This window comes from Acanthisitta chloris, unplaced genomic scaffold (genome assembly GCF_000695815.1).
Source record: "Acanthisitta chloris isolate BGI_N310 unplaced genomic scaffold, ASM69581v1 scaffold12267, whole genome shotgun sequence".
In the NCBI taxonomy this organism is placed as follows: Eukaryota; Metazoa; Chordata; class Aves; order Passeriformes; family Acanthisittidae; genus Acanthisitta; species Acanthisitta chloris.
The window spans coordinates 119,826-132,507 of NW_008683239.1; the positions used below are offsets into that span (position 1 = coordinate 119,826).

General features: G+C 39.7%; 1 protein-coding gene across 1 annotated transcript in view; it reads right to left on the minus strand.

Moving 5' to 3' along the window:
* The window catches only part of LOC103806176 (3-hydroxyisobutyrate dehydrogenase, mitochondrial-like), a 14,476-nt gene extending 2,428 nt beyond the window's left edge, over positions 1-12,048 (minus strand). The window contains exons 1-2 of the mRNA XM_009078856.1: positions 11,975-12,048; positions 4,818-4,974 (exon numbers count right to left, since the gene is read on the minus strand). Of these exons, the coding sequence (XP_009077104.1) occupies positions 4,818-4,974; positions 11,975-12,030 (213 nt within the window). The 5' untranslated portion in view covers positions 12,031-12,048. The remainder of the gene's footprint in view (positions 1-4,817; positions 4,975-11,974) is intronic.
* Between the last annotated feature and the right edge of the window lie 634 nt (positions 12,049-12,682).

Sequence of the window (12,682 nt, forward strand, 5' to 3'; positions counted from 1 at the left end):
CTCTTTCAGTTTGAAGCCATTACCCTTTGTCCTATCACTACATTCCCTTGTCAAAAGTCCCTCTTCAGGTCTCTTTTAGGGCCTGTATAAGTCCTGGAAGGTGCTATAAGGTCTCCCCAGAGTCTTGTTTACTCCACTCTGAACAACCTCAACTCTTCCAGCCTTGTCTTCACTGGAGAGGTGCTCCAGCCCTCTGATCATCTTCATTGCCCTCCTCTGCACTCACTCCATCAAGTCTGGGGCCCCAGAGCTGGATGCAGCAGTCCAGGTGGGGTCTTACAAGAGCAGAGTAGAAAGGGAGAAATACCTCCCTTGACCTGCTGGCCAAGCTCCTTTTGATGCAGTCCAGGATTAGATATCTGGGCTGCAAGCACACATTGCCAGGTCATGCTGAGCTTCTTGTTAACCAACACCCCCAGTCCTTCTCCCCAGGGCTGTTCTTAATCCATTCTCTGCCCAGACTGTATCTGTGCTTGGGATTGTCCTGACCCATGCGCAGCACCTTGCACTTGGGCCTTGTTGAACTTCAGGAGGTTCACACAGGCCCACCTCTGAAGCCTGTTTCTCAACTCTGAAGTTGTTGAGTACCTCAGCCTTCTCCAAATCCTGGGCAACCAGGTCTCCCATTTCCTTCTGGACAGGGCCTCCATTTTCCCTAGTATTCCTTTTAGCACCAATGTACCAATAGAAGCTTTTCTTGTTGCCCTTGAAGTATCTGGCCAGGTTTAATTCTATCAGGGCTTTAGTTTTCCTGACCTCACCCCCGGCTGTTTGGACAACTTGTCTGTATTCTTCCCAGCCTACCTGTCCTTGCTTCCACCCTATGTAGGCTTCCTTTTTGTGTTTGAGTTTGTCCTGGAGCTCTTTGTTCATCCGCAGAGGCCTCCTGGTGTTGCTACCTGACTTCCTCTTTGTTGGGATGTTTGGTTCCTCAGCTTGGAGGAGGTGATTCTTGAATATCAACCAGCTCTCCTGGGCCCCTCTTCACTCCAGGGCTTTATCCCACGGTACTCAGCAGATCCCTGAAGAGGACTAAGTTGGCTCTCCTGAGGGTAGGGAGCTTGCTGTGTGCCCTCCTTGCTGCCCTAAGGATCTTGAACTACACCGCTTCATGGTCACTTGCAGCCAAGGCTGCTCTTGAGATTCACATTCCTCACCAGCACCTCCTTGTTGGTGTGAAAAAGGTGCAGAACCTCCTGGATTTCTTATGCCCTGCTGTGTTGCCCCTCCAACAGGTATCTGGGTGGTTGAATTCCACCCTGAGGATCAGGGCTCATGAATGTGAGGCCACTCCTATCTGTCTATAAAGGGCCCCTTTGACTCTTCCTGGTCAGGCAGCCTGTAGCAGACCCCCACTATAATGTCACCTGTCTCTTTCCTCCCTTTCATCTTGACCCATAAGCTCTCAGACAGTTCCTCATCCATCCCCAGTTGGAGCTCCATGCACTTGAGCTGATCATTGACATAGAGGGCAACCCCCTCCTCATCCACCTGCCTGCTCCTCCTAAAGAGCCTGTATCCTTTCATTCCAAAACCAGTTATAGAAGCCATCCCACCATGCTCACTGATGCCAAATAGATCATAGCCCTTCAGGCATGTACACACAGTGTTTGCACAGTCATTAAAAATGGGCCCATTGGCTGGCTGGAGTGGCTGCAATTTCTTTGTGCTGCTCTTCAGATGCTGACCTGCAATCCATCTCCAGGCTCTGAACAGCTATTGCTGTCACTGGCATCAAACTGGTACGAGTGGGATGGATGGAGGTTCCACTCCCCCAGAAACTTTAGTTTAAAGCCCTCTTCACCAGCTTGGCAAGCTTGTGACTGAAGATGTTCTTCCCCTTCTCTGACAGATGAACTCCATTTTTGATACAGAAGAACTGAGAGACTGTAGTACTGCTGAGAGCACCTTTGACTTCTCAGGGATGACTTACAAGACAGGTCTTTACTTTCTGTGTGTCTGGATTTGAATTAGCACAAGGAAATTCAAGATCTTACTCTACTCTCTAAATGTCACTTTGATCTGTAAATCGGCTCTGTAAAGGTCATTCTGATACAAATCAGAATTATAGTTACTTTTCCTATTACCCTCAAATGACTTCAAGATCTAGGAAAATGGGAAAAACATACATATCAGATGTCACAGGATCCAAAATAATATTCATATGCATCAGGGCAGATAATTTCTTCTTGTCTAGCAACTCTGCTGAAAGACTGATGACCTGACAAATCTAGGAACAGTTACTTCAACCTCACTTACAGTAAGATATTCCATGACATATTCCTAGCTTCTTATAAGCCCTCTTTGTCAAACCTTTCCCATATTATCTGTTTTATTCAAGAAAGCTTAAGTTATGTAATGAAATATTAGAATGGCAAAATCATCTAACTCCAAACTAGTGAAGGTATTTGGTATTGGTAGTGGTGACTGTGATATATTTCTCTCTGAAGGGACATTCACAGAAACAATCCCTGAAAATTCTGAATTGACTGCTAGCACAAATACTATTTCATAAAGCAGGTCTGTTCACTTTAATAACGAAATTTTGGCTCCAAGATGGTTGAAACATTCAACAATATCTCAATGGTTAAATGGACATGGACTCCTGACTCCAAAGTGGAGGAAGGTTGTTATGCTTTTTAAAATTCCATTCTATAAATTAGAACTTTGAAGGAAAAAAGCTACAAAATGTAGAGTAAAGCTTATCTTTAGCCTCAGATTGTGAAGTATTTTGCACCTTTGCCTGAGGCTGGTGATTCCTCAAGTGAAATAGTACAAAACAGCTCTGAAAGAAATTTCCCTTTGCTGACCTATTTGGAAAAGCAAAAATGAGAGCATAGTTTATGGCTCCTCTCATACTCTTTGGAACTGACGACATCTTCCAGATGTCTCAGTGCACTGACTATTCTTACCAATTTTTCTCAGCTTGGAACAGGGAAAACAATTCACAGTCTGCTTCCAGTGCTCACTTTGGAATTACCTGGTTCCTTACATTTATTTTGCAGTTGACATAAATGAAACTGCCATTTGGAATAAAGCTCAAAGGCTGTCCTGACATGACTCAAGAAGAGTGTGATATAAATCTAGCTCTTCTGGGGATCCAAAGTTGACATTTAATTAGCAACTGTGCTGTCAGGGAAAGACAGAACTTCTGGCCTGCAGTGCCATGGATACAAAGATGGCATAGGGAAATAAACTAGATTTTTTAAAATGCAAAACCTTTAGAGCAGATTTCACATTAAGCTGACTAAATTCTATGTTCCAATATCAAATTTCAAGACCAAAGAGCTTTTCAGAGGTGCCTGGCAAACGTTTCTGACCCAAACACCAAAAATAATGTGGCTATTATTGTAAGTCTTATTATTCTGGCTTTGTTTGAGAGATCTGTTGCTGACAAAATAGTTTTAAGAAAGCCTTTGACTTCTACCATATCTGATATTTGAGCAGGAACTTGAAGTTTAGTAACTGTGTTTAGTGAACGTGTTACTGAGTCACTCTTAGATATTTTCACTGTGGAGTATTTTCTTCTCAACCTCAGAGTTTTACCTACCTTTTTCTCCTTTGAATATAGCTTTTTTTTTCTTAAGTGGCAAAAACATGCTCTGCATTTCCCATAAAAAAAGTCCACTGTATGTGGAAGAGATGAAAATGTCCAGAATGCCTGACCAGTTGGGAGCACTCCTACACTTGTATGTCTAAAACCTGTCCTGTATGAACTCAAATGCCTCACTCGGTACAGTATCTCCATGAAACTGATATTCAGTGTGAAATTATTTCCTACACTTACATGCTTAGATGAGAGATCTCTTCCAGGACTGGTTTTACAATTTACCTTAGGCAAACATTGTGCCCAGTGCAGAAGTAGTTCAAGAGTCAGAGCTCTACAGCTCCTTCCTCCAACTGTATGTCCTCATCAGTGGGATGCAGAGCCCTGACCGCCATGCCTACTTTTCTCTGGCCTCTAAAAGCTTTGCTTTCCTGACCACAAAGTGACTCAGGGCAGTGATTTTCCTGGAACAACAAAGAGCATGCCAGCAAGTGCACTCTCCTGGGATGCGATAGCAGTAGGTTTTCAACTTCCTCATGTTGAGAAGGGTCTGAGTCCCAGATCTTCCTCTTTGTGGACAAGTAATTTAGATTAGTAGGTTATTACTCATGAGAAGCACTACTTCAGTCACCAACAAAGACAATTCAGGAGAGCTCACAGCATGACACAGATACCTACAGAAAATCAGCCTGCAGAGGTGTGAGTTGAAATCTCTTTCTTTGCCTTCTGCATTCCAAATGGCCTTTGGCAGAAAGACAAACACATAAGCAATTGGCTTATCAAGGAAGGGGATGCTGGAGAGCATGCCCAGTAGCACAGTTTAAGGTATCTGGAAGAGAGTAGGCCCAAAATCTGAGATGCTTATGCCACTGTTAACACCCAATTAGGTCATCTGGATTTCCCCAAATTAACTCTTGAACTTAGGCTCCTAAATTCTAGAGCAGTCATGCAAGAGGCACCTGAATGGTTTGCTGAACACTTGTTATATGCACAAGTCCATTGGGAGTCCTTTATTAAGGCAGAACTTAAAAAGACAGTGCATATAATCTCAGTGAGTAGTGCAGCAGTAATAGTGGCTAGAAAGAAACTGAAGGCTAAGGAAAAAAGCCTGCTTAAAAACCCATTAATTCAGACCTCCAGTAAGAGGCTGTGATCCCCTCTGTTCATGTTTACATATTATCCTGTAATCACAAATTTTCACTGAGAAGAATGTTTGCTAGAAGCCTAGAGAGAAGCAACTGCACACACGTTACATGCAAGTGTTATGTACCTTAGCCATGAGTGTCGTTCCAAAGCCACCTTGATAATTATTAGCAGATGGTACTCCTTCCATCACTCCAGGAACAGGGTTGTACGTGTCGCTTGACCAACAGCGACCTGAGCTCATATTTAGGATTTTGGCCAGCAGCTTTGGGTCAAGGCCTAATCTGTCAAAGGTCAAGGAAGAGAAGTGTTAATGTCAAAATGCACAAGACATGGGTGACTTGTTTTATACCTTAGGACCCTACCGTCATTCCTCTCCCTTTATTGTAAGTCATGAAAAATGACAGAGTATTGATATTGGGGGTAGGGATGCTGTATCTTAAATTAAAGAGCATCAATCCACCATTTAAGCAGTAGGTTTTCAGAGCTTTATTCCTTTTGCACTAAGCAAATCCTCTTCACCTATCAATTTTAAAAGTGCAAGCAAAATAAAGGCCCTCTGAGAACAGCAGCTCCCTTGTACTTCAATTACTAAAAGGCATTCTCTGTTCTGCTACCTACTAGGTTACATACTGTTCTTCCTATCAGAACTTCATTCTCTAAAGCTTAACAAAGCAAAACATTCACAGACAAGTGTGGCAACATGAAAGTACTTGTGCAATATGCTTATATGTGAATGCTAGTGCATTTCTGAGTGAAGAAGGTAACACAAGTGATCCTGCTGTAATAATGTGAATAAAAGTGCTACACTTCTCAAAATGTATTACTATTGTATACATTGTGTACATTCTTGGCTTTGCTATTATTAAATCTTCATTATATACTCCTGCTTATGAGGCAAGTCTGCATCTCACTGTGACATATGTTATCTATTTGCAAACATATATTATAGTTCTGGGTCAACTGCTGATAAGGTTACTGATCCCGATAAAACAAAGCTTGTCCAAGTAGAAACGTCATTTGTTCTACCACAGAGATGATGGCATAAACTGCTGCTCAGCGTAGATGCTGAAAATTCTACAATATTATAGGAAATTAACCCTCTTATGAATTCACATTTATGCTGATATTAAGTTGCAAGTGTAATTTTACATCAACTGCATTTATAGCAAGGACAAGCTACAGTAGTTTATCTGGTCCTGTACAAATGTTCAGCTACACTCAGAACAAAAAAGAAGCAAGGGAATTACCTCCAGTGACAATACAAGATGACATTAAAAGGACATTTTAAAAGGGATATATCACAACCTTCTACCAAGGTTTTTTTAATAGAATCTAACACTCTTTATGCTAGCTCTTACACCTCAGACACCATAGTCATCGTGATCCTAACAGTGCTTCCAGGCACTGTAGCCCTCAAGGTTTTACTTTGTAGATTAGAAAAGATCATTACCAATATAACAGTTGCTAAAACGTGTGTTTATTCCAGTAGGCATTTTGGATTTGAAAACCTACGTTTAAGACAGTGCGCCCTATGGCGTGGCTCCTATTCCTATAATGGCATATGCCTCCTGCAATTCTGCCATCCTAATGCAAAGCAGATAATTTTCTGTACCTCAGATAGCTTTTTAGCATTACTGCTGTGTACTCTTTATTTATGATTTGCTGCAGCAGCCCCTGGAATCCCATGGAAAGTCTCCTGCTGGCCTGAATGGGATCAAGCTTTATTCTCTTCCCCATTTTTTCCAACCCTCTCACTCAACTGAATACTTTCCACGGCCATTTACTTTTTAAAAACCTGTATTTTTCAGTATCTGAACTGTACTTTTATCTTGCATAGTGCATCAAGTCTTCATCATCAAAGTCTTCATCAAGAGCCATTCCCAATAACAGCTTTGACTGCTGTAATCAAAATACCTGCATTGAGAGCATTTGGTGCCTGAGCTATCAAATACACAGAGGTTGCCTTTTTTTCCCCCAAACAAGTCTCTTGGCTTGTTTGTTCCCTTATCATTGTTACATTCAGATCAGTATATTTAACAATGTAGTGCCTGCTTGTGCCTTACCTCGCTGCATGCAGAGGCCCATAATTACAGCTGCGAGCACACTGCACAACAGAGAGCTTATTATTTCAAAATGCATATAACCCTCCTAAAGAATGGCCTTCTCACAGTGCTCCAACTACCTCGCTGTGAAAGTGTACTTTAAAAGATATGCATGTATTATACAGATATGTAAAATACTGTCTGCACTGGGTCTGGCATATTTGTGCTCTAGGAAAAGAAAAAGGAAGATAGTGACAGTTTGTATCCCTGCTTCTTCAAAATTCATTGCTCTTAAACACCATGCAGCTTCTCTTCAGGAGACCTGAACCTGGTTTTTTTTCTCCTCTGCAGCAAGTGTATCATTAATAAGAGCAAGTTAGAAGTGCTTTGCATTTCATCTTTCTGAGGATTCATCCACTGGTGCATATATAACTGACAGTTAAAATTAGACATATATTAAAATCAGTTACTGAAGTAGTCCTCTGTCTTCCACTGTGCCCAAAGCTTGTAATGGTCTGAAACCAGCTAGAATATACAGTAATTGTCATTCAGCGAGAGTCTATCCTAGAAAGTCATGCTTCAGTGGAGAAGACTGAGTTTCCATTTGAAATCAACAAATTAATCCAAGACAGGTATCTGAAAGGGCAAGTTTAATAGGAAGCAGCTACTGGGCTCTCAACCATGATAAAATGTTATTGCTGTTTCCCTGTAAATTGGCTGGGAACATACGATACTCTCTGCATAAGAGCTCCATTGCTGTTCAGGAGATATACTGCTCAAGCTATCAAAATGATGACAGTCTGCCAGTCCCCATAACAACTTGCCATTGGACGTGGCAAGAGCTTGTGCATGTGCGTGTGAATTTACAATTACCAAAATGTTCTTCTCCCTTATAAGCAGCAAAGAAGTCCATGTATTAACTGTACTTATAATAGAGCAAAAACAATTTCTTCCCTCAGATCAATGCTTCTTCAATAACATTCCTAATGAAGTGAACAGCAGAAACTCAGCAATGGACGCACATATAAAAAAAAAGGTTAAGATAGGATCCCTTCAAGCCACTGCTGAAAACTTGAGTTTTGCTGAGCTTTGATAAAACCATGTACTGAATTGTTTTTACACTCCTCTAAGAGCTCAGTCTGGCACAGACAGAAAAATTGAAATAGCATCTCATAAGAATGATATGTCCTGGTCTCATTTTAAGGTGCAACAACTGAAGCAGCTGAACTGTTGACAGTTTCCCATCAGAAGGTTCTTTGGATAAATGCTATCTAAAGGTGAAAATATTCAAACAGAACCTTAGGACCCTTATATCACAGTAAAAAATGACCTTGTTTAAAACGCCAATGGCAAAGTAAGTACTTTCAAGTGTCATTACTAACCTTCATGAGACTTAGGTATAGCCCCATGCCAAAACCAGCAGAACCAGAGTGCTCTTGAAGATTTATTTTTCAAGGCACTCCTTCTAAAATTTGCAGAGGGAATGTGTCCAGGGCTAATCGTCCCTCAGCCTGTAGCACATGCTCCCCTCTACACTGTCAACTCCGATTTCTGCTCCTGTCCTATAACCACAGCTCAGGGGTGCTCACAGAAATCAGAGCTAGAGACTGAGACTACATTTAAACTCAGCATGAGAAGCCAAAGTTCTTTTACCATCTTTTCACTTTATGTATGTGAAAAAACAACAAAGCACAAGCCTGTATATAGTAAAAATGCTTAGGAAGGAGCTGTATTTGCAGCTTTTGGCATAAATCTGAATGCGACTGCAGTCTCTCCTCATAGAGATGATTTTATCTGCCGTTGCAAGCACAAAAGTGATTTTGCAGTGAGGTTATTGCCATGGAGCCCTTACTGCTCTCCTAGTCCCTTATATCCCAATAATATTAAGCAATCTTGTCCTGTCTTGTGTCACCACATAAACCCTTCTCTGAGTCATTGCAGGCAGTTTCTGAAGGGAATGAAAACTGCCTGTCAGGCAGCAACTTCCATCTGACCTAAACACAAACCAGGTATCAGCAATGTTCAATTTCTGAGGTATATTTTACTAGTATTAGACATTCTTTCACTGGTAACTCAGGGCTCAGTAAAATAAAGTTACTGACACTGAGATGACCAGCAAAACGAAAAAGAAAAATAACCTCTGATTGTGGACAGTATCACAATGTTTTTACTTCTTATTTGTGAAGTTTACATGCACTCTGTATGTTGGTTTGACACAGTAAGTCACTACGGCATTTTGCAATATGCATATTATCCATAAAACCATATAGCAAAATCTACTCCAGATTTTTCTACTGACAAGTTGCACTAACATGCTAGAAAAAAAAGAAAATACAAATGACAATGTGAATTCATTTCCAGAATGTCTGCAACATTCATAAAGCATAAGGAAAGTAATGGAAAAAGCTAAACATAACAAACCAAGCATTTCATTGGTCAGAACTATGGATGGATTAAAAATAAAATTATTTATGCAATCTAATTCAAATAGCTTCCAGTGAAAATGGACATCTTCATTAGTAAATGAAGATGATTAGTAAATAAAGATGATGCTAAAGTAGAAAAGCAAGTGGAATATAAATGCACAAATTACATAGCCATATTGCCTATTTTTCTGCAAGTTTATTGTGGAATTTTTGCTCATTAATGTCAGTTTTCTTTCATTCTCACCACATTCTATTTGCTATTTATGTTGAAATTTGGAAAATTCTATAATTTCAAATATAAGATAACTAAACAATAGAAGATGTAATTTAAAAATCTGAAATTAATAAGCCAGTCACTCTAACTGCTTCAGAAAATGAAAATTTAGGCTGTCTGGTTTAGGGAAACATTAGAGAAGTGGTTTATTAACAGAATTAATATCCCATTGATTTGAAGACGTAAGCTCAGTGTATATAGTGGTTTATGGAAGGTGGTGTAATATGACTTGCCAGTTACATCTAGTTCAGGGAGCTATATTTTGAATAATTAATTATCCAAAGTCCCTAAAACTGGATTTAAATGATGCAGCAAATATACACAATGAATGACATAAAGACATTTTATATCACATCTAAGAGTTAAGAACACGTCTAAGCACCACAATTCGTAGTCTGAATATTTAGATTTTCAGTATCCTTTACCACTATTAGGTCAGAGTCAGACTTTCTTCACCAGATATGCATCAATCTAATAAATCAAGTTCAGCTTCCTACTCTTTCCAGACGAGGCAGCTATGCTATCCATTGAGACATACACTTGGAAAAAATCATAAACTCATCAATATAGCAAAACTTCTAATAATTAGAATGACAACTGTGAACTTGCACATTAGAAATCCTTACACACCCAAGTGGAAAGCTCTTATTCTATTTAGAAGCAGAAGTCATCTTCGCTAGGATTTGAAACACAGCAAATTAAAATCAATGCAAGGGTTTTAAATTACTTCATAAGGCTTTAAACTACTGTCTCTGTTTTAAACCTCATGCAGTTTCTGACTAAATGAGATTCTGCTCTTTGTATAATTTGGGTTACAATCAGCAGGTTTCTTCTACAATAAATACAGTTCCTTCTTGATAACCTTAATTTAGGGTAGGAAGCTTTATATACTGTCACCTTCACACTGGATTTTTGCTTACAAATGATGAATACAAATTCAGCCAAAATGTAAACTGGAAAAGGAAAAAATGAAAAATGAAAATTCTAAACACCTTCAAGCTACAGTGACTGCAGACATCAACTTGCTCTGCACAGGGCTTACATGCCCAGAATATCTGTCTTCCAAACCTCTTGATTTTATTTTACCTTCAATTTTAACTCTAATCATTCCTACAAATGTAGATAAAACTATAATGAAAAATCAGTTGCATATGTTTTATTAAGTGAACCATGACTTAAACCAGAACCTGATGAAAGCTTTCTGGATTATACTGGATTACAATGGTTGTAAACAATGCTACTGTTTTTATTATGGCTCGATGCAGACATGTTTCAGTATCTTACAGACTCTCAATTTTAAAATGTAAATGGTACAGGATATTGATAAACCAATTAGCACTGATGCAAAGCAAATTCCTCTTTTATCTCAATTACAACATGACAACTTAATAGGTCAAGATAGTCTAACATCTGAGACAAGGGCAATTCAATAAAACAACTGCATCTTGATATGGTAATTAAGAGGAAATGTGAATCCATTACATTGTCTCGTGTATGTGTGCATATGTAGGTGCTCTTTTTTATTTATTTAAGCATTTGATGCCCTCTTGCTGTTTTTATAGAGTATCAAATCCACATGAACACAGTTGAGCCCAGTTGCTAAGTATCTACAATATCTGTAGTTTCAGCAGGCAAATTTTAAGGATGCAACTGTGCAGATAAATAATGCATGAAAAGCCCTTAAAAGATATGCGGTTGCAAGATAATCTCTTCAAACATAGGATTTTTCTGCCTATAAATTAGCAAATGATTTAGATCTGGCTAAAAGTATTTATGAAAGGGTCAAATACTGTGGTACTGAACTCGTACTTGCATGCACTCTATTGGAAAACAAAACAAAATCTCAAAGATCACAGCAAAATAAGTAGCTTACAATTGGAAAGGGAAAAATAATTTTGCTTGAATATGCTGCCACTTACAAGTTAGATGCATCATATGCTAGAAAATAAATGGTACTCTTAGCATTGACAAGAGTGTGGTGGAGCATATTCCAGCTTTTTGACAAACTAGGAGTTTTGGCAATTAGGACAAACTGCACTCATAAAATCGAAGAAAGGTAGATGTTCTGTTTTATGCTTTGATCTTAATTTGATATACACACTGTAGTAGAAGTTTTACTTTACAATATATTTTGGAGCAATTTAACAAAGTAAACAAAGGCAATGAGAGCCATATGGGAGTATAATACTCTGAATAAACTGTACATTATCTTAGAATACAAACAAAAATTTACCTCTGTATGTTTATAATGGAAGACAAACATTATTGTACACTGCACTACAGCAAAACAAATAAACTCTTAACTTCAGACACTGAATGCAACAACCTATACAGCCAATACAAGAGAATATTCCAATTCTGAAAATCCTTGCTTTTGTTAAATAATCTCTTTAGCCTGTTAATGGCTTTGTAAGGCAACTTCTGGCAAAAGTTTATCTATGCCATATAATCATCATTGTCTCAACAAAAGTCAACTATAAACCACAAAAACTGTAAACACAGAAAAAATGCCTCAATCCTATACAAAACTCAAACAAACCTGATTCCAAGATTCATAGCCTCAGCAGTGCCAATCATACTGATGGCCAAGAGCATGTTGTTGCAGATCTTGGCAGCCTGAAAATAAGTTAAACCATCAATTAGTTTATGCATTTTCATAGACCTAGCATGTAGGAATAATCTTTAACTAGGCCCAGGACAGCAAGAGCAAATATGTTGTGGCAGCTCTCTTCGACAGGTAGCAGCAGTAAGAACAGATCTACAATAGTATAAAGTTAATGAATCATAGAATCACAGAATCAACTGGGTTGGAAGAGACTTCAAAGATCATCAAGTCCAACCCTACTGTCATTACTAGACCATGGCGTGCATGGCGATAAGGTGACCCTTGAGCCTCCTCTTCTCCAGGCTAAACAGCCCCAGCTCCCTCAGCCTCTCCTCATAAGACTTGTGCTTGAGTCCCTTCACCAGCCTCGCTGCTCGTCTCTGGACCCACTCCAGCACCTCAATATCCTTCCTGAACTGAGGGGCCCAGAACTGTACACAGTCTTCAAGGTGTGGCCTCACCAGCGCTGAGTACAGGGGAAGAATCACTTCCCTGGTCTGGTTGACCATGCTGTTCCTGATCCAGGCCAGGATGCCATTGGCCTTCTTGGCCACCTGAGCACACTTCTGGCTCATGTTCAGCTTTCTGTCTCTCCAAACTCCCAGGTCCCTTTCTGCCTGGCTGCTCTCCAGCCACTCTGTC